At 43.4% G+C, this 23,614-nt stretch overlaps 1 protein-coding gene across 1 annotated transcript in view; it reads right to left on the bottom strand.

The window, feature by feature from the left end:
• LOC120990645 (zinc finger protein 250-like) overlaps positions 1 to 22,427 on the bottom strand; it is a 36,761-nt gene extending 14,334 nt beyond the window's left edge. Inside the window, exon 1 of the mRNA XM_040419561.1 lies at positions 21,452 to 22,427. Within this exon, the coding sequence (XP_040275495.1) occupies positions 21,452 to 22,427 (976 nt within the window). The remainder of the gene's footprint in view (positions 1 to 21,451) is intronic.
• Between the last annotated feature and the right edge of the window lie 1,187 nt (positions 22,428 to 23,614).

The following is a 23,614-nucleotide window of genomic DNA, read 5'->3' on the forward strand; positions in this document are numbered from 1 at the left end:
TCAAAGCAATCTCTAACTTTTATTACACAGAGTAAGTGGTATATGTATCTTCAGAAAAGGGCAGTACTTTCTGAGGCCCAGGCATTATTTCATTGGCTCAAAAGGAAGAAGAGATAAGAGAGAGGAGATAATACACCTGCATCTGCGCACTGGGCCCTACTTTGGAATGTGAACTAATGTAAACATCTGGTTACCATCGCCATTTTGTAATGGTGTTTATCCTAACACTAATACTGCATACGTCATATGTGACACTTCCAGGAGGTGCTTCTCTATAGGCAGTGAATAATAGGTATATATCATCAACCCATATGATTGGCTTATGCATTCCTCCACAATCTATACACCTATACAAAGATGAGAAAACAGACACTATTCACAGCTCAGCTCTTTGTCCCCCCCCCCCTCTCTTCTCCCAGCCTTGAAACAAAGAGGGGGGTGGGAAGCACTTGAAAAAGAAAAAGTTAACTCATTACAGTCCTAGAGATACAAAATATAGAATAAAATTCGCACATCTTTAACAGTCCCCCCATGAATTTCATTCTCTGCCTAAACCTAAACATCTGTCCCAATGCTCCGACATCCTCTTCACCAGCTTCCACGACAAGCCATACCTAGCGAACAGCCTCCAGTGACACTGGATTTGAGCACGGGGAAGTCAGAGGATCTTTTCCTAACTGGCGTTGACATTATATGGGGGGACTGGAGGTCATCAGTGCTTCTGATTTTCTGGATCGATGTTTTCATACAATTTTTTCCATATTCTTTTGAGTCATGATCAACAGTCACACAAGGGAAAACCAGTCTCAACACTTCCTTGAAATCAATCCAATTATGCTTTTCTTTGAGCTTCACTGTGCTTGTGGTCAACAACACTCGGAATGGACCATCAAACCAGGGTTTTAGGACTTTTCTAACGTGTCTTTTACTACCACCCAATCTCCAGACACAAGTTGGTGGGTTCCTGGTACTTTATCAAAACCTTGAAGTGAAGCAAAAACTCGAAAATGTACTTTAGTCAAATGCTTGTACAAAACTGATCACATAATCTGTCAGACAACCATGTTGCATCAGAAGCTGCTGTGGGAAATAAAATCCTATCCTAGGGGCTTACCCAAAAAGGACCTTATAGGGACAAAGACCTGTCTCACGGTTAGGCGTATACCTTACTAAAAGAGAGCTACCAGCAGGCACTCTATTAAGGCTTTTGAATCTTTAACTTTAGTGTCCCGTTCAGTTCCTTTTCCCTACTCTACGCTGCTTTGTGGATGGTACGAAGCATGTAAGGCCTGTCCTACACCCAAAACCTTCATCATCTTCTGCATCACTTTACCTGTGAAGTGAACACCTGTGTCAATTTCAATGATCTAAGGTACCCCATACCTGCACACAACGTCGGCCATAATCTTCTTTACTTCTTTGGGTACGGTTTTGGCCATCCTGAAAACAAGTCATCACATATCAATACATACTCATACATGCCCACCTTGGGTAGTTTAAGGTAGTCTGCAAACGTTGAAACAGATACAAAAAGCAAGACGTGTTTCTTGGGTACCTTAACCACCTTGCCCACTTTGTTCTGGGCACAAATCATTTATCCTTGAGTATGTCTGACTGTTACAGTGCTGAACCCTGGGGCGTACCATATGCTACGTACTAAATCACACATAGCAGTTTTTGTCTGGTGCATCACTTCATGGGTTGCCTGTGCCATCGTGGATTAGAGGGACCTGGGAAGGCAAAGTTTCCCTTCTTATTTGTAGTCCCCCCTTTTCCATCCACCAGTCCCTTTCCTCCTTCCCCATCTAGTTCTGTAAGGTCTTAAGAACTTTCGGGAGACAGGAGGAGTTATTTCAGGGACCTGAACTGTGGCCACTTAAGACAGGGGTCTGCTTAGGTAATTTGGCAGCCATTTTTGCCGCCTGATCTGCCGTGGCTTTCCCCTTTGCCTCCTCTGCATATGTTTACAGTGGCCTTTCGTTGCTATCATCACCTCTCATGTTAGTGACAAGAGGGCTTCCATCAGAAGCGATCAAGGAGTCTCTGGCTTTTCATATGGGCCCATAGTCATGGGCTATCCCAAAAGCACACCTGGAATCAGTGTAAATGTTGGCTGTTTTTCCATCTGCATATCTGCAAGCCATCTTCAGAGTCTTTTAGCTCCACTTCTTGAGCAGACATGTGTGGTAGTTCACGTTTAATCACCACTGCCCAACCTGTGTAGTACCTGCCATCCTGGCCATACCTCGATCCATCCACAAAGAGCACATGATCTAGATTACCTAATGGCTGATTTACCAAATCCCACTACCTCTTGTGACATCATCTGCAAACAGTCAGGAGCCTCTTCAGCAGTCAGGAGTTTAAGTTTAAAGTGCGGTGCCCTAACTCTTCCCTCCCCCCTTGGTCCAGAGGTAACAGGGTGGCTGGGTCCAAAGTATTAACCTTTTGAGAGCAACATTGTCAGGCAACAAAATGGAACACTGCATTCTCAAATAATGGGTAACAAAACAATCATTTGGATTGTACGTTCATGAAGATAGATGTAATATCACCATCACTTTGTGGTTCAGAACTATCTCAGAGCTTTCATCAAGCATAGCTAGTACAACTACTACAGCTCTGATACAGAAAGTGGCACCTCTGGCCACGGGATCAAGTCTGGCTGAATAATATACTACGGGGCGTTATTGCTGGCCATGCAGTTGGGTGAGGACAGCTGAGTCATGGCCACTCACTTCATAACAATACAATCTAAATGTAATAATCTGATAGGCCCAGTGTGGGGGAACACAAAATTGCCAGCTCTAGGCATAAAAAGCATCTACCACCTCATCTGTGAGGCGGTAGGGACTAAAGGACAAATCAATCACAGTGGAGTGAGTAGGGGTAATGGGAACCTGAGCCAACAAGGTGTGTGTATTGGGCACGATGTGGGTGTTAGAAACTGTGGCTTCATTAACGGCATGTAGGTCATGTACCATCCAATGGTGAGTGGTTTTGCTTTTTTCAGCTTCTAGGAGTACTGATACAAACATGGACCAGGGAATTTTATCACTAATGGCCAACAAACAAAGTTCCTGGTCGTTGAGGGCACCTGTATGCTTCACAGTGCCGTTCTCTTGATATGAGATACCAGCATGTACTTTTGCAAGCAAATCTGCACCCAGGAGGCAACAAGGGGCGTTACCACTGACCAGCAAACGGGCAAGCGCATCTTGATTAGGGGCAAATCTAATATGGATGGTTTCTGTTGAAAAGGGAGCGTACTACTTTCCCATCCACTTTTACCCAAAGACTGGTGTCCTTGGAGAGTAAATCAGGGGAGGCCATGTTTGCTGTGCACAACTGTCTTGGCTGCTCCAGTATCAATCAAAAACGGGACTACTTCTTTATCACCCAGAGTGAGGGATATCGTTGGGCCAGACTGAATCTGCTAAAAATGTTTAAAAGTAGAGCCGATACTGGATTTCCTGTTTCCTAATCTTGATCTAACTCCCCCTCACCTGTCTTTGTGTTTTCCTTATGACAAAAAAACATGGGTGTCTGTGGGGACGGACAGTGATCCGGGCATGGTCAATATAGAATACAATCCTCTCGTGTGGTGTGGACGAGGAGTACCACACACAGCACAGCACTCTCTCTTCTGGGATCTGGGTCCCACAGACTCTGCAGGCCCATCTCCCAGGACCATTATAGAGTGGCAGACTTACTTTTTCCTCACTTCAATGAGGCGTTTGACATCAGGGCTGAAGCAATGCCAAAGGAACACTACCTATGGTTGGCACCACTGAACCACCTAATGCTGCTTGATGTTACTCTGCATTTTGGCTTACAGAAGTATCCAACTTTTCCTATCGCAGAATTAATAGACTGGAAAACAGGACTTCTCATCTTCCATGGGAGTGTCTCATAACTAGGGGATGGGCACAAGGGCTGTCGTTGTCTGTAACGTCCACCCCTATCCTCCTCCCTCCGCTCTGAGTCATCTAAGTCCACCCCTTTCAGTCGGACGCTGTGGTCCTCCTTTTGTTCGTCAGTAGTGTGCCAGCTGTCCATAAGAACAGAGCTCTGATGTTTAGCACAACACTTAACATGTAACACATAACTTCAAACATTGAAACAAACAGATATGACAATACAGACATGAACACACAAAGGGCCCATAAGAAACTTTTCATTGACTTCAATTTAAAAAAATGTACAGCTCAATCAACACTGTTGGCACCAATAAAAAAAACAAAAATCTTCCAAGAAAAAATACAATTCTCAATGCGCATATTATTTAAAAACAAATATCGTACTCTATACGCATTCACATTTTCATGTACTCATTTTCACAAACAGCTCATAACCTCGCCCTCATACATAAAATATGCATTCACAGCTCTGCTAAAAACATCCATCAGTCTTCACACATATTCGCCTCAACTACAACTCAAAGCCACACCCATTCACATTCCACTGAATCATTTATCTTCCAACCCAGTCACACAATTTCTTTGTTACATTCCAAAACTTGCAGCACAGACAAACACAGCTTTCCTGGAAACAGATATGCACACCCAGAATTGCTGATGGTCTGTCGCTGTTGTGCTGTTTTCCAATGTCTTCTGGTCTTCACTCTGTGATTAATCAAATCTTATAAGAAGACAATATACATGTTATAATCATACAGTCATTTTGTTAAAAGCTGGATTCCCACATTACACTGCTTGGGAAAGAAGAAAGAAAATTATTGAACAATTCTTCGTCTTGTATAATATATTACACATCACTTACTCTGCATGATTCCCTGCCCGCTTCCCTTATCTCAGGAATGTTTTTGTGTGAAGGCGGGGGAAGTGGATCTCTGTAGCTCACACTAGATACATACAATACTTATCCATTAACTGACCATCTTTTACTGCTGTAATCTCTAATGCTAGTGCTAGAATCTTCCATATTTAAGCACACACATATCATTAGGGTAAAAAAACGTAACCAGTTCATTTCTGAACATTTAACATAAGCGCCGTTCTGATTGCAGACACTGGGGCACTTTATTTCTTGCTAGTGCCATCAATTAACATCCTGACACTGCTCTGTAACATTTTTTTTACATTTTAACTTTCAATTCTCCATTAATATCACATCCTATAATCTTCATTAACTTCTTATAATTGTTTTACATGTTGACTTCCTTCTTCTCTCGCTACAAGCTGAGGAGCAGTATATTCTCCTTCTTCATGTGAGTGGGACTGACCCATCTCAACAACAGTATTTCAGACTGACACACACACAAAACAGAGTAGTGATCAGCACCTTTAACCCTTTCCTCCGCAGACAAAGGATTCACCCCCCCCACTGGTTGGCTCAAATCTGACTATCACGTCTGACTAGTCAGCTGGGACTCCCCGCACGTCTTCCCCCTAGAGGGTCAGGCGGGCTCCACCGCGTCTTCCTGGGGTCAGGTCAGGTGGAGAATATCTCCGCAGTCTTCCCTATCAAAGGGTCATGAGGCTCCACGCGTCTCCCTGGTCAGGTCAGCCGGAGTTTACTTTGTCCCACACCTCAGCGCTACAGCGCCCCCTTCCAAACCAGGAGGTTACTGTCCCCTCCCTTTGTCTGTGGTCTTACCGTCTGTGCTCAACTCACTCCTCACATAAATCACAGACACACACAAAACATATACACACCAGAGTGATCTATAATTTCAGACTATTGGTTCTATAGACTCCAAGCTTTCAGCATTACAGCCGACTACTATACTTACATCGGTACCACCTCACAGCAGACTGAGCTATCTGAGCATGACGAAGTAAATAGCAGAAAGGCAGATGAGATAAAGTTTTCTCACCTTTCTTTGAGGCTGCAGTCCTCTCCCCTCTGCCGTTCGTCAAGCTCAGGGGCCCGTCTTGTCAGCTGTTGGATGCTACTTTCGCTTAGAGTCCCTTCGTGGTCGCCATTTGATGAAGACGCCCTAAATTAGAGCATTTGAGATACACTCTGGTGCTCCAAATCAATGTACTCCCAGGGGGTTAATATCCACGCATGGTTGAGAGACTAGACACTGACACAGGAGCTGGTCAAAGCAATCTCTAACTTTTATTACACAGAGTAAGTGGTATATGTATCTTCAGAAAAGGGCAGTACTTTCTGAGGCCCAGGCATTATTTCATTGGCTCAAAAGGAAGAAGAGATAAGAGAGAGGAGATAATACACCTGCATCTGCGCACTGGGCACTACTTTGGAATGTGAACTAATGTAAACATCTGGTTACCATCGCCATTTTGTAATGGCGTTTATCCTAACACTAATACTGCATACGTCATATGTGACACTTCCAGGAGGTGCTTCTCTATAGGCAGTGAATAATAGGTATATATCATCAACCTATATGATTGGCTTATGCATTCCTCCACAATCTATACACCTATACAAAGATGAGAAAACAGACACTTCTCACAGCACAGCTCTTTGCCCCCCCCCCCTCTCTTCTCCCAGCTTTGAAACAAAGAGGGGGGTGGGGAGAACTTGAAAAAGAAAAAGTTAACTCATTACAGTCCTAGAGATACAAAATATAGAATAAAATTCACTCATCTTTAACACTCTCTCTAGTCTGTCAGCTCCAGTGCCCAGCATTTTTCTCCTCACTGCCTGCAGCTACCCAGTCTGTGCAGCTGAAGGGGTTAAGAATCCTAGGAGAGAGCAGACAGCGGCAGTGAAGGGGGGGCATGGCCAGCACAGTGACGTCTCGTTTACAGGCTTGTAAACAAACTTTATCAGAGCAGGGAGAGAAGCTGACATCACAGGTCATGTGACCATCAGTCAATTCTGATAAACCAGGCACTGCAGATAAAAGGGAGTTAACCGTAAAGTTGTTATTTTTGCCCAGTTAGGAACATAGAAAGAACAAAAAAATAACTCGTACAACCCCATTAATACATGGTTGCTCTTTCTGTTTTTTTAAAATATGGAGGTAAAGAGACTAAAGTTAAACTTAAGTCTCAGAAATGTGCTACTTCCACAAAGAGGCTCCCTGAAAACTACAAGAAAAAATTTATTCAGGATTTATTAAAAGAAGAGATTAAATCCTCTCTCGCATCATTATCTGCCCCCAGTTCCTCTCCAGTACCTCAAAAAAAAAAAGATTATCAGCTCTGTCTTCTTCTGATCAGGAAGAATTAGACGAGGACGCCTCTTCCTCCAAATATTTTGGAGAAGACTAATTATCTGAGGGTGAAATAATGGAGGAAGAGAGAAAATACTGTTTTTCCATGGAGGAGATGGATGATTTACTGAGGGTGGTTAGATCAACGATGGGCATAAAAGATTTACACAAACCGGATGAAATGTTCGGCGTTTTGAGGATGAAAAAAAAACAGGGTCTTTCCCATACATGAAAATGTGAAAGATATGATCTTAGATAAATGGCTTGAACCAGAAAAAAGGTTGGGGGTCTCCAAGGAGTTTCGAAACCGTTTGTAATTTGACGCATCGTAATCTAAAATCTTTGACGAAACCCCTAAGATAGATTTTCAGGTGGCAAAAGTAGTTAAAAAAAAACTTCTTTGCCATTTGAGGACTCTTCACAATTACTCGATCCCATGGAACGTAAAGCGGACTGTTTGTTGAGGAAAGCTTGGGAGGCTTCCATGTTTGGAGTGAAAACCGACATTGCAGACACATCAGTTGCTAGGTCCATGTATTTATGGCTAAATAACAGAGTTTGCTGCTTATAGTTTAGGGGGAATATACTGTAATTATTAGGGATCGACTGATATAGATTTTTTAGAGCTGATACCGTTAACCTATGAACTTTCAGGATGATAGCCGATAATTTATACCGATATTTTATATCTTATAATATATATTCTATTAGTTGGTAGTCACTGAGGTGGTGGAAATTTGCATTTGGCACTAGTATATTATAAATGTAAATTATAAATTAATAAAGCCCTTAGTTGGTAGTCAATTTATAATTTACATTTATAATATACTAGTGCCAAATGCAAATTTCAACACCATCCTCCCTCCTCACTGATTTTATTAACCCCTATCAGACCTCAGATCAGCCCTTTATTAACCCCTATCAGACCTCAGATCAGCCCTTTATTAACCCCTATCATACCTCAGATCAGCCCTTTATTAACCCTTATCAGACCTCAGATCAGACCTTTAATAACCCCTATCAGACCTCAGATTAAAAAAAAAAAACTCCTTAACTCTCCTGCACCGCAGCTCCTCTTCATCTCTGGGTCCGGCGTCTCGCTCCCCTGTCTTCTCCGTCCCACGCTGCACTGTCACCTGACAGCCTGCAGCGTCAGGTCATAGTGCGCGCAGCGCGGGCCCCATCAAAGAAGACCAGGTAGGGTGTATATCGGAAGCACTTGCTGCGGTTCTTCCCCGCTCCCGGAACCCGATGCATACTAGTGCGCGCTTCCATAATGGAAGTGCTCACTAGTATTCGCTTTATACGCATTATCGGCATCTCACAAGGTTAGATGCCGATACTGATAATGTACAAAATCCTGAATATCGGCCGATAATATTGGTACTTCCGATAATCGGTCGATCCCTAATAATTATATTGTGGTCACTATTACCTAGTGTTTCTCGAACAGTAACATTTCCAACAAGCTCTGCATCATTAGAAATTACCACATCCAACAGAGCATCGCCCCTAGTGGGAGCTTCTACAAACTGGCCCATAAGGTGCAGGACGTAGCAAGCTGAGGAATCTTCTACCCTTTGTGGTTGAGGCAGAACCATGACCCCAGTTAATGTCTGGGAAGTTAAAATCTCCCATTATGACCACTGTACCAGCCTGTGCAGCCCGCTCTATTTGGTTATACAGTTGAGCTTCTATCTCCTCTGTGATGTTAGGGGGTCTATAGATTACACCAAGTATTATTTTTTCAGTGTTTTTATCCCTTTGAACTTCCACCCATAAGGTTTCCACATCCTCACCAGTCTCACCCACAATTGCCTCTTTCACACTTGTCTTCAGATCACTCCTCACATACAGGCACACACCACCACCTTTTCTATTGACCCGGTCTTTCCTAAATAGTGTAAAACCCTCAATATTTACAGCCCAGTCATGCGGAGAGTCAAGTTAAATAAGGTAAATGTGAACAAGGCTCCAGGTCCAGATGGATTACACCCAAGAGTGCTTAATGAGTTCAGTTCAGTCATTGCTGTGTGTTACAGGAAAATATGGCTCTTAGCCAGAACCTCAGCCTGATGACCACACAAATATGCCTGATAATTGGATACAGTGTATATTGATATCCAGTGGTATTCACTCATTCAGTGATATCAGTATGGCCAGTAGCCATTTGGTCATTGTGTCCCTTGTTAGCTTATCAAAGGCAGGAAGGACACATTGTAAAAGCAGTTGGACAATATTCTTGTTGCGATTGGGAAGAAATTTGGGTGGTCACAGGGCGGAGTCCATGGTGGGGGGCTGGGACACAGGAACATATAGGCTATGTGAAACTTGGGAGGCTCTCTCTCTCCTCCTGCCAGACCTTAAACCAACAACACTTCAGGAGCAAGCTAAGTATCTATCTGGTTATATGTATATAAGTATAATATCCCAATAAACTTTATATGTGTACATATAGATATTTAGAGTAGATTATAAATATCTCAAATAATTTTGTACAAAATGATTTGCCAAGCATCTCTATTTTATAAGTATGGCATTAGCAATTATTATGCATTTTTGTACTTTATTTGGTTCACAGAGAGCTGTTGCATTGCATGTTTTGTTTTACATTATATATGCTATTTATGCATAAGTCTCTTTATGTACCGTATTTTTCACCCCATAAGACGCACCTTTTCCTGCCCACAAGTGAGGGGAAAAAAGCACTGCGTCTTATGAGGCGAATGCTGCAATTTACACTGATACACCGCGGCTGGCGTGTGTATCAGCGGGGAGGGAGGAGGGGCTGGGGGCCAGCATCTTGTTTTGTAATGGCAGCGGGGCACGGTGCAGTCACTGTATTCTATTACACCGGGCCCCGCTCACTGTAGTAATCATATAGGCAATGTTAATTCCTCTCCAATCCACCATGTAGTACTTACTACAATCTTCTGTAGCAGGCAGGAGGCCAGGTGGGAGGCGGAAGCATAACTCACTATGTCACGCGCCTGCTCCTCCCACTTTATGAATGAAGCAGGTGGCGCAGGCGCGTGACGTAGTGAGTTACGCTGCCAGCGCCCGGCATCCTACCTGCTATGGAAGTTAGTAGTAAGTACTGCAGGCTGGATTGGAGAGGAATTCTACAGTTTAACATTGCCTATATGATTACTACAGTGAGCGGGGCCCGGTGTAATAGAATACAGTGACTGCACCGGGCCCGGCTGCCATTACAAAACAAGATGCCGATCCCCACCCACTGTATTGGGGGTCATTCACTACCCAGGCACACTGTTATGGGGGGGATCTGTGGGTGACACATAGCATAAGATGCTATGTGTCATCCACAGATCCCCCCATAGTAGTGTCATGCCATCCACAGATGCCCACATAACAGTGCAATCCCCAGATGCCCCCATAACAGTGCCATCCACAGATGCCCCCATAACAGTGCCATCCACAGATCCCCCATAACAGTGCCATCCATGGATCCCCATAACAGTGTCGTCCACAGACCCCCATAACGGTGCTTCATCCACAGATCCCCCATAATACAGGGAGTGCAGAATTATTAGGCAAGTTGTATTTTTGAGGATTAATTTTATTATTGAACAACAACCATGTTCTCAATGAACCCAAAAAACTCATTAATATCAAAGCTGAATATTTTTGGAAGTAGTTTTTAGTTTGTTTTTAGTTTTAGCTATTTTAGGGGGATATCTGTGTGTGCAGGTGACTATTACTGTGCATAATTATCAGGCAACTTAACAAAAAACAAATATATACCCATTTCAATTATTTATTTTTACCAGTGAAACCAATATAACTTCTCAACATTCACAAATATACATTTCTGACATTCAAAAACAAAACAAAAACAAATCAGTGACCAATATAGCCACCGTTCTTTGCAAGGACACTCAAAAGCCTGCCATCCATGGATTCTGTCAGTGTTTTGATCTGTTCACCATCAACATTGCGTGCAGCAGCAACCACAGCCTCCCAGACACTGTTCAGAGAGGTGTACTGTTTTCCCTCCTTGTAAATCTCACATTTGATGATGGACCACAGGTTCTCAATGGGGTTCAGATCAGGTGAACAAGGAGGCCATGTCATTAGATTTTCTTCTTTTATACCCTTTCTTGCCAGCCACGCTGTGGAGTACTTGGACGCGTGTGATGGAGCATTGTCCTGCATGAAAATCATGTTTTTCTTGAAGGATGCAGACTTCTTCCTGTACCACTGCTTGAAGAAGGTGTCTTCCAGAAACTGGCAGTAGGACTGGGAGTTGAGCTTGACTCCATCCTCAACCCGAAAAGGCCCCACAAGCTCATCTTTGATGATACCAGCCCAAACCAGTACTCCACCTCCACCTTGCTGGCGTCTGAGTCGGACTGGAGCTCTCTGCCCTTTACCAATCCAGCCACGGGCCCATCCATCTGGCCCATCAAGACTCACTCTCATTTCATCAGTCCATAAAACCTTAGAAAAATCAGTCTTGAGATATTTCTTGGCCCAGTCTTGACGTTTCAGCTTGTGTGTCTTGTTCAGTGGTGGTCGTCTTTCAGCCTTTCTTACCTTGGCCATGTCTCTGAGTATTGCACACCTTGTGCTTTTGGGCACTCCAGTGATGTTGCAGCTCTGAAATATGGCCTGTTGCAGCTCTGAAATATGGCCAAACTGGTGGCAAGTGGCATCTTGGCAGCTGCACGCTTGACTTTTCTCAGTTCATGGGCAGTTATTTTGCGCCTTGGTTTTTCCACACGCTTCTTGCGACCCTGTTGACTATTTTGAATGAAACGCTTGATTGTTCGATGATCACGCTTCAGAAGCTTTGCAATTTTAAGAGTGCTGCATCCCTCTGCAAGATATCTCACTATTTTTGACTTTTCTGAGCCTGTCAAGTCCTTCTTTTGGCCCATTTTGCCAAAGGAAAGGAAGTTGCCTAATAATTATGCACACCTAATATAGGCTGTTGATGTCATTAGACCACACCCCTTCTCATTACAGAGATGCACATCACCTAATATGCTTAATTGGTAGTAGGCTTTCGAGCCTATACAGCTTGGAGTAAGACAACATGCATAAAGAGGATGATGTGGTCAAAATACTCATTTGCCTAATAATTCTGCACTCCCTGTAGTGTCATCTATAGACCACCATTAGTTCAAAACCCACCAAAAGCACACCTTTTGGTTAAAAAAAAAATTTCTTCTTATTTTCCTCCTCAAAAACCTAGGTGCGTCTTATGGGCCGGTGCGTCTTATAGGGCAAAAAAATACGGTGCATGTACTAATGGTCATGTACTGGATGTGAGTTGGTTAGAAGAGTAGATCCAGTAGAAATTATATTGGAGGAATCTGGATATACTTTATGTACATACACATTATTAGCCACATTGATTAGCAGCCAGGGAGGGCATATGATTGGCTTATGCATTCCTCCACAATCTATACACCTATACAAAGATGAGAAAACAGACACTTCTCACAGCACAGCTCTTTGCCCCCCCCCCCCCCTCTTCTCCCAGCTTTGAAACAAAGAGGGGGGTGGGAAGAACTTGAAAAAGAAAAATTTAACTCATTACAGTCCTAGAGATACAAAATATAGAATAAAATTCACTCATCTTTAACACTCTCTCTAGTCTGTCAGCTCCAGTGCCCAGCATTTTTCTCCTCACTGCCTGCAGCTACCCAGTCTGTGCAGCTGAAGGGGTTAAGAATCCTAGGAGAGAGCAGACAGCGGCAGTGAAGGGGGGCATGGCCAGCACAGTGACGTCTCGTTTACAGGCTTGTAAACAAACTTTATCAGAGCAGGGAGAGAAGCTGACATCACAGGTCATGTGACCATCAGTCAAATCTGATAAACCAGGCACTGCAGATAAAGTGAGTTAACCGTAAAGTTGTTATTTTTGCCCAGTTAGGAACATAGAAAGAACAAAAAAATAACTTGTACAACCCCTTTAATACATGGTTGCTCTTTCTGTTTTTTTAAAATATGGAGGTAAAGAGACTAAAGTTAAACTTAAGTCTCAGAAATGTGCTACTTCCACAAAGAGGCTCCCTGAAAACTACAAGAAAAAATTTATTCAGGATTTATTAAAAGAAGAGATTAAATCCTCTCTCGCATCATTATCTGCCCCCAGTTCCTCTCCAGTACCTCAAAAAAAAAAAAGATTATCAGCTCTGTCTTCTTCTGATCAGGAAGAATTAGACGAGGACACCTCTTCCTCCAAATATTTTGGAGAAGACCAATTATCTGAGGGTGAAATAATGGAGGAAGAGAGAAAATACTGTTTTTCCATGGAGGAGATGGATGATTTACTGAGGGTGGTTAGATCAACGATGGGCATAAAAGATTTACACAAACCGGATGAAATGTTTGGCGGTTTGAGGATGAAAAAAAAACAGGGTCTTTCCCATACATGAAAATGTGAAAGATATGACCTTAGATAAATGGCTTGATCCAGAAAAAAGGTTGTGGGTCTCCAAGGAGTTTAGAAACCGTTTGTAATTTGACGCATCGTAATCTAAAATCTTTGACGAAACCCCTAAGATAGATGTTCAGGTGGCAAAAGTAGTTAAAAAAAACTTCTTTGCCATTTGAGGACTCTTCACAATTCCTTGGTCTCATGGAACGTAAAGCGGACTGTTTGTTGAGGAAAGCTTGGGAGGCTTCCATGTTTTGAGTGAAAACCAACATTGCAGCCACATCAGTTGCTAGGTCCATGTATTTATGGCTAAATAACAGAGTTTGCTGCTTATAGTTTAGGGGGAATATACTGTCATCATTAGGGATCGACTGATATAGATTTTTTAGAGCTGATACCGGTAACCTATGAACTTTCAGGATGATAGCCAATAATTTATACCGATATTATATATCTTATAATATATATTCTATTAGTTGGTAGTCACTGAGGTGGTGGAAATTTGCATTTGGCACTAGTATATTATAAATGTAAATTATAAATTAATAAAGCCCTTAGTTGGTAGTCAATTTATAATTTACATTTATAATATACTAGTGCCAAATGCAAATTTCAACACCATCCTTCCTCCTCACTGATTTTATTAACCCCTATCAGACCTCAGATCAGCCCTTTATTATGCCCTATCAGACCTCAGATCAGCCCTTTATTAACCCCTATCAGACCTCAGATCAGCCCTTTAATAACCCCTATCAGACCTCAGATTAAAAAAAATAACTCCTTAACTCTCCTGCACCGCAGCTCCTCTTCATCTCTGGGTCCGGCGTCTCGCTCCCCTGTCTTCTCCGTCCCATGCTGCACTGTCACCTGACAGAGTGCAGCATCAGGTCATAGTGCGCGCAGCGCGGGCCCCATCAAAGAAGACCAGGGAGGGTGTATATCGGAAGCACTTGCTGCGGTTCTTCCCCGCTCCCGAAACCCGATGCATACTAGTGCGCGCTTCCATAATGGAAGTGCTCACTAGTATTCGCTTTATACGCATTATCGGCATCTCACAAGGTTAGATGCCGATACTGATAATGTACAAAATCCTGAATATCGGCCGATAATATTGGTACTTCCGATAATCGGTCGATCCCTAATAATTATATTGTGGTCACTATTACCTAGTGTTTCTTGAACAGTAACATTTCCAACAAGCTCTGCATCATTAGAAATTACCACATCCAACAGAGCATCGCCCCTAGTGGGAGCTTCTACAAACTGGCCCATAAGGTGCAGGGCGTAGCAAGCTGAGGAATCTTCTACCCTTTGTGGTTGAGGCAGAACCATGACCCCAGTTAATGTCTGGGAAGTTAAAATCTCCCATTATGACCACTGTACCAGCCTGTGCAGCCCGCTCTATTTGGTTATACAGTTGAGCTTCTATCTCCTCTGTGATGTTAGGGGGTCTATAGATTACACCAAGTATTATTTTTTCAGTGTTTTTATCCCTTTGAACTTCCACCCATAAGGTTTCCACATCCTCACCAGTCTCACCCACAATTGCCTCTTTCACACTTGTCTTCAGATCACTCCTCACATACAGGCACACACCACCGCCTTTTCTATTGACCCGGTCTTTCCTAAATAGTGTAAAACCCTCAATATTTACAGCCCACTCATGCGGAGAGTCAAGTTAAATAAGGTAAATGTGAACAAGGCTCCAGGTCCAGATGGATTACACCCAAGAGTTCTTAATGAGTTCAGTTCAGTCATTGCTGTGTGTTACAGGAAAATATGTCTCTTAGCCAGAACCTCAGCCTGATGACCACACAAATATGCCTGATAATTGGATACAGTGTATATTGATATCCATTGGTATTCACTCATTCAGTGATATCAGTATGGCCAGTAGCCATTTGGTCATTGTGTCCCTTGTTAGCTTATCAAAGTCAGGAAGGACACATTGTAAAAGCAGTTAGACAATATTCTTGTTGCGATTGGGAAGAAATTTGGGTGGTCACAGGGCAGAGTCCATGGTGGGGGGCTGGGACACAGGAACATATAGGCTATGTGAAACTTGGTAGGCTCTCTCTCTCTTCCTGCCAGACCTTAAACCAACAACACTTCAGGAGCAAGCTAAGTATCTATCTGGTTATATGTATATAAGTATAATATCCCAGTAAACTTTATATGTGTACATATAGATATTTATAGTAGATTATATATATATATATATATATGCAAAGAAAAAGGGGGTCAGTCAGCACATCCCAATGCGCAGGAGCACGTTGCTATGGCTGAGAACAACACTGTAAAACAAAACATGCAATGCAACAGCTCTCTGCAAACCAAATAAAGTACAAAAATGCATAATAATTGCTAGTGCTATACTTATAAATTAGAGATGCTTGGCATTGTGGACTCTAATTGCATTCTTTAGTGGCCATTTGGCGCAGGCGCGTGACGTAGTGAGTTACGCTGCCAGCGCCCGGCATCCTACCTGCTATGGAAGTTAGTAGTAAGTACTGCAGGCTGGATTGGAGAGGAATTCTACAGTTTAACATTGCCTATATGATTACTACAGTGAGCGGGGCCCGGTGTAATAGAATACAGTGACTGCACCGGGCCCGGCTGCCATTACAAAACAAGATGCCGATCCCCACCCACTGTATTGGGGGTCATTCACTACCCAGGCACACTGTTATGGGGGGGATCTGTGGGTGACACATAGCATAAGATGCTATGTGTCATCCACAGATCCCCCCATAGTAGTGTCATGCCATCCACAGATGCCCCCATAACAGTGCCATCCCCAGATGCCCCCATAACAGTGCCATCCACAGATGCCCCATAACAGTGCCATCCACGGATCCCCATAACAGTGTCGTCCACAGACCCCCATAACGGTGCTTCATCCACAGATCCCCCATAATAGTGTCATCCATAGACCACCATTAGTTCAAAACCCACCAAAAGCACACCTTTTGGTTAAAAAAAAAATTTCTTCTTATTTTCCTCCTCAAAAACCTAGGTGCGTCTTATGGGCCGGTGCGTCTTATAGGGCAAAAAAATACTGTGCATGTACTGGATGTGAGTTGGTTAGAAGAGTAGATCCAGTAGAAAGTATATTGGAGGAATCTGGATATACTTTATGTACATACACATTATTAGCCACATTGATTAGCAGCCAGGGAGGGCAGGAACGGAGGCGGCTGTGTGTGGCGGTGTCCAGGGAGGGCGGGAATGGAGGCGGCTGTGTGTGGCGGTGTCCAGGGAGGGCAGGAACGGAGGCAGCTGTGTGTGGCGGTGCCAGGGTGGGCGGGAATGGAGGCGGCTGTGTGTGGCGGTGTCCAGGGAGGGCAGGAATGGAGGCGGCTGTGTGTGGCGGTGTCCAGGGAGGGCAGGAACGGAGGCAGCTGTGTGTGGCGGTGCCAGGGTGGGCGGGAATGGAGGCGGCTGTGTGTGGCGGTGTCCAGGGAGGGCAGGAACGGAGGCAGCTGTGTGTGGCGGTGCCAGGGTGGGCGGGAATGGAGGCGGCTGTGTGTGGCGGTGTCCAGGGAGGGCGGGAACGGAGGCAGCTGTGTGTGGCGGTGCCAGGGTGGGCGGGAATGGAGGCGGCTGTGTGTGGCGGTGTCCAGGGAGGGCGGGAACAGAGGTGGCTGTGTGTGGCGGTGTCCTCTATGTATTTTGTAGAGCAGGGATCAGCAACCTTTGGCACTCCAGCTGTGGTGAAACTACGACTCCCAGCATGCACACTTGCTTAGCTATTTTCAGGACTCCCATAAAAGTGAATGGAGCATGCTGGGAGTCGTAGTTTCAACACATCTGGAGTGCCGAAGGTTGCTGACTGCTGTTGTAGAGTCTGTATTTTTTATGTATAATGTCCATTGCTTTGTCATCTCTATGTTATCAGTAAACTATTTTTATATATAAGTATCTGTGAGGGTTGTATGTTACTACTGGGGTGTATGAAGGACTGGTGGGGTGTATATAATACGCAGAACAAGCAGGTTATATAGGAAACAAAGACAACAGTCTAGGAATAGAATAGAAGGGACAGAATACGGAGATAGACATAAATCTCCAATTTCCGATAAGCAAAACCCCCTTCATCAATGGCGAGCCAGGCCCAGCTGTTTTAATTGATCTCTGTTAGGATATACTGATGAAATTGCTGTTATACTGTGAATTTAGGTTTTTAGACCTGGGAGATTTGGACAGGTAACACAGTTTCATTGAGTCCTAGTGTGAGAGCGATTCATTACAGAGAACCTATTTAAAGGGAACCTGTCACCGGGATTTTGGGTATAGAGCTGAGGACATGGGTTGCTAGATGGCCACTAGCACATCCGCGATACCCACTCCCCATAGCTCTGTGTGCTTTTATTGTGTATAAAAACCGATTTGATACATAATCTGTTATAATAGATTTGTGGTTCGGATCCCTAAGGATCTGGCCATATTATGTAACTCAGGGATACCGCATATACTGGCCAGAGCCTGCAATCAATTCAACCTTTAATAGCCCCCAGTTTATGGTGACATGGTCGCCAACACAGGGGGAGGAATTAGGTTTACTGCTGCATAAACCTTTTGTTTAATGTAATGCAAATGTGATCTTATCTTCAATCTCTAGCCATTTGGTCATTGTGTCCCTTGTTAGCATATCAAAGGCAGGAAGGACACATTGTAAAAGCAGTTGGACAACATTCTCGTGGTCAACAGATTGGGAAGAGATTTGGGTGGTCACAGGGCGGAGTCCATGGTGGGGGCTGGGACACAGGAACATATAGGCTATGTGAAACTTGGGAGGCTCTCTCTTTTCCTGCCAGCCCTTGGAACAACAACACTTCAGGGGCAAGCTAAGTATATATCTGGTTATATGTATATAAGTATAATATCCCAGTACACTTTATATGTGTACTTATAGATAGTTGTAGTAGAATATATATATATGCTATTTATGCACGAGTCTCTATATGTACATGTACTAATGGTCAGGTACTGGATGTGAGTTGGTTAGAAGAGTAGATCCAGTAGAAAGCATATTGGATAAATCTGGATATACTTTATATACATACACATTAGTCACATTGCTTAGCAGCCAGGGAGGGCAGGAACAGAGGCGGCTGTCTGTGTTGGTGTCCTCTATGTATTTTGTAGTGTCTGTATTTTTATGTATAATGTCCATTGCTTTGTCAACTCTATGTTATCAGTAAACTTTTCTTTATATATAAGTATCTGAGAGGGTTGTGTGTTACTCCTGGGGTGTATGAAGGACTGTAGGGTTGTATATAATACGCAGAACTAGCAGGTTATTTAGGAAACAAAGACAACAGCCTAGGAATAGAATAGAAGGGACGGAATAGGGAGATAGACATAAATTTCCGCTAAGTACAGTCCTAAGTGATTGGCACAAGGCAAATGTGGTGCCCATATTCAAAAAAAGGATCTAGGTCCTCCACAGGTAATTATAGACCAGTTAGTTTAACTTCTGGTGTGGGAAAAATGTTTCAAGGACTCTTAAGGGACTATATATACTGGAGTATGTGACTGTAAATATTATAAATCCAAGGTGGTTTATTCCATATACAGCAAGATGGTGCGACGTTTCGACCTAATCAGGTCTTTCTCAAGCAACAAAATGAATTTAGTCTGTGTGTGCTTTATACCATACAAAGTGGGTGGAGCCATCGCTTCCCCAGGTGAGGTGATATATCCAATTATATCCAAATACATATACATCGTCATAATAATGAGGATCGTTTCCGATCCAGTATGGTGAACAATCTTAGTGACATATAAACATATACACTTCTATATAATAATAACATTGTCTCCTACCCTAAGGTGACGTCCCCGGGGTTCTAACCCATGTCCGCAGTGTTCTTACAACGCGCTGAACTCAGCGGCCCGGAAGTCGCACTGCGCATGCGTGCCCGCCTACCATCAGCCAATAGAGAATTTTTTCAAGTATCGCGTCATCTGTTGTCGGTATCCACAGGCAAAAGTGCTTCCCGGCATCGCACCAGATGACCCGAATCATGACGCAGGTAGTTACCATGGGGACGCGGCTATTGACACAACAAACTGCTGGATCGTCCGCGTTACCCCACATACTACCTCCTCATTATATAGATAGCGAAAGGGTGAATGGCGGTGGGTGGAAAGGTCAATGTCATCGGTCCTTAGGCAGTAACATTTAAAATTACTCTATTAAATCACGGGTTCAAGTCCCTAAATGTTATATGTGGTTCCTCCAGGTGGAATACCGATTCCACTCGGTTCTCCCTCCTTCCTGAGGATACCACATACCCATGCATACTTCTCCTTATGAAAGTGTACATGTCCCCATCCGTTGCATTAGATGAGACATGTGTACACTTTTCAGGGTTATTTTCAGTCGCTAAGGGTACCACACGGATCGATCACCGCAAAGTGACAACAGTCCAGGTGGCCCACCGCGGCTGTCCACTCATGCATCATTATATGTTCAATGGCCATGGACAAACGTCATGCACTTACCACCGTCCGCCAAACCCAAGCACCATACAATATATCAGGCTGAGTTAAACGGGGTCAGCATTGGAAAATTTGCGGATCAGTATCAAATATCAGGCTGAGTTAAACGAGGTCAGCATTGGAAAATTTGCGGATCAGGGATAGTCCCGGTGAGGTCCATCCTATGGGGGGACAAGAATAAATATAAAAAGAAGTGTTAAGTGAAACCCATACATAAAAACCTCACAACAATAACCTTTGTTGGGCACAAAACTTAGTTACTAAAAACAAAAAAGAGTTTGTTCATCTATACTGTGTGAAAAAAACAGGGATCCCTTACAGGAAGACCCCCAAGTTGAAGTCCCTGTTGAGTCCCCTTGGTTCCCGTGTATTTAACCTATATATCCACTTAAGTTCCAATTGTTTTAGAAGGGTTTCTCGATCTCCCCCCCTCCTAAGTGGTGGTATTCCATCTATTACCTGGAACCTTAATTGTGACACACTGTGTCCCAATTTGTGGAAATGTTCTGGTACTGGAAGGTCCAGGGCTTCCTTGCAGATTTTGGACTTATGCTGTGTAATCCTCTTTTTGACCTCCTGTGTGGTCTCCCCCACATAAAGGAGCCCACATGGGCACTGAAGGATATAGACAACATGAGTTGAATTACAGGTATAGAACTGCCTGATCTCATATCTTTTTCCTGTATGCGGATGTACAAATGTTTTACCTTTTGCCATGTTGTTACAGTGGCAGCAGCCTAGGCATGGATAACATCCTGTTTGTTTATGTTGTTGTGCATTCAGGGGTTTGTCTGCGTGTACCAATTTATCCCTGACATTGGGGCCTCTCCTATATGAAAACAGGGGGGGATTTTTGAATTCTGGGGTATCTGGAAATGCCTGAGTAAGCAATGTCCAGTTTTTTCTGATCACCGTGGCAACCTGTCTGCTCATTGCTGTGTACCTAGATACAAAGGGAATTCTAGCTTGTGTCTGTGTTTTATTTTCATTTTTTTTGAGCAACATTTCCCTCTCCATCCTACGAGCTATATCCTGATGTTTGTTCGTCAATTGTAGGGGATAGCCTCTCCTGATAAATTTTTGGTTCATCTCTTGCAATCTGACCTCCACCCTTTCTTCATCACTAACTATTCTGCGTACTCGCAGGAATTGACTATAGGGGAGCGATTTTATCATTGCTCGTGGGTGTGAGCTGTCATATTGCAAGATATTATTCTTATCAGTATTCTTTATGTGGATGTCCGTGCCCAATACATCCCCCTGTACACACACCAGTGTGTCCAGAAATTGTAATTGGGTTTTGGAACTGACTCTAGTAAATTTCAATGCTGGGTGGATGTTATTCAAATGCTCATTAAATGCCTCCAATTCAGATTCCGTACCTGTCCATATGAGAAAGATGTCGTCTATGTATCTCATCCAGCCCCTCACTTTACTGAAGAAGCTGGATGGATACACAGACGAACTCTCTACATAGGACATGTAGATATTAGCATACACCGGTGCAGCATTAGACCCCATCGCGGTCCCACTGTTTTGCACAAAGAATTGATCTTTAAACTTAAAATAATTGCACGTTAGTATGATCTCTAGCAACGCCAGAATAAAATTCACCATAGCAGGTGTATACTCTGAGTTGCGTAAGGCATACCTAACTGCTTCAAGTCCTTTGTCATGGTCAATACTGGTGTAAAGACTGACCACATCAAATGAGACCAGTGTGTCCCCTGGCTGAAATGTCAACTCCTTTAACTTAAGTAAGAAATGGGTGGTATCCTTCACATAGGACGTTGCATCAATAGCATATTTTTGGAGTACTCCATCCAAAAAAATGGCCGATCGTGAAAGGACAGAGTTGATCCCAGACACTATAGGGCGTCCTGGTGGATCAACTCTGTCCTTATGAATCTTCGGCAGGGTGTACAGAACCGGTGTCACGGGATGCACTACGATAAGGTAGTCATGTAATGAGTTATCAATGATATCCTCGGCGTATGTGTCATCGACCAGGAGCCTAATCTTACGAGAAATCTCGAATTTAGGGTCATGGTCGACGAGGCGATACACCGAGGCATCATCCAGTTGTCTCTGTATCTCCTGTTCATACTTCACCGTATCCATAATGACGATAGCTCCGCCTTTATCGGCGGGCTTAATGGTTATTTCATCCCTATTGCTAAGTTTATTAAGTGTTTCTCTTTCTGTTCTGGTTAGGTTAGATTTAAATCTAGTCTGAGATTGTTCTCTTAATTTTTGCATACCTTTCTTGACCAATGCTATATAGGCCTCAATAACATCTATATTTGGCGGGGGTTGGAACCTGCTTTTTAATGAGAGATTAAACTCTTTAAGGGTCATAATGTTGTCCCTATCACCCCTCCCCTCATTAGTGATATTACCATCCTTTTCAGAAAAAAAACCTTTGAGCCTTAAGCGTCTAAAGAACATAAATAGATCAACTTCATATTCAAACCAGTCTATGAACATAGTAGGGCAATAGGATAAGCCCTTATTGAGCAGAGTCAATTCGGATTCGGTAAAGGTGAACGAAGATATATTTACCACAAGCATATCTATTTCGGTCTGCTCATGGCCTGTTCTTTCATTTTGTTCAAATGTCCCGTCCGGGTCTGGCCCACAGGGGGTTTCTTGGATCTGGTCATTACGGTACTTCCTCCATCGCCTATGTTTTGTTCCTCCCCTCCTTTGTCGTCTCGCCTTCTCCGGTCGGATCCTTGTCCTAAAAAAGGAAATTCATCGCTGCAATCCTCTGATGACTCTGTGGCCGTCATATCCCTTTCTGATCTTTCATTATGCGGCTTGCGTCGAGGTTTTGGTTTAAATTGCATGGTTTGATTCCTCTGTCGTCCCATGGTTTGCTTCCTGTAAACATCTCCTCTCATATAGTCATCCAGGTCTCGATGCCATTTTTGTCGTTTGGTGGTTTCTATATTACTGCGGTATTTTGTCAAATCAATATCCAGTTTAGCTTTAATCGTTGATATTTCAGCAGCAGATAATAGAGTGTCTAGCTGGTTCTCTAGCATATTAATGCGTTTCTGATTAGCTTCCAGTTCTATCTGTAAGTACTCCATATTCAGGAGCATAATGTCCATGGAATATCGATTGGAAATCATTTCAAATTTTGCGCAAAATTCCTTGTTATTGGGCAAAAGGATAGGTCTAAGGTGAGAACGAAGGCCCCTAGGTATTCTCCCAACTTTATAATACTCCCGGAATGTCTACAAATGGAGTTCATGGGAAACCCATATCTTTCTTTCTTGTTCCAGTTTCCGCTTAATTAGATCTGACGTGGGTTTGTTCAAGAAGGAATCTTCTCCAGAGGTCTCCCCCAGGATCCTAGTCACTTCCTCATCAGTATAGACTGAACTTCCCGCTGTTGTCATTTTTAAAAAATTAATAACTTTAAGAAAAGTACATCAAATAGTCCGTTCTTCAGTGTGCACGCACAAAAATTGGCCACAAAATGCAATATACAAAAACGGTTTGGCAGCACTACTGTCCCACATAAGGGAAAGCCATTC

This window comes from Bufo bufo, chromosome 2, assembly GCF_905171765.1.
Source record: "Bufo bufo chromosome 2, aBufBuf1.1, whole genome shotgun sequence".
NCBI lineage: Eukaryota > Metazoa > Chordata > Amphibia > Anura > Bufonidae > Bufo > Bufo bufo.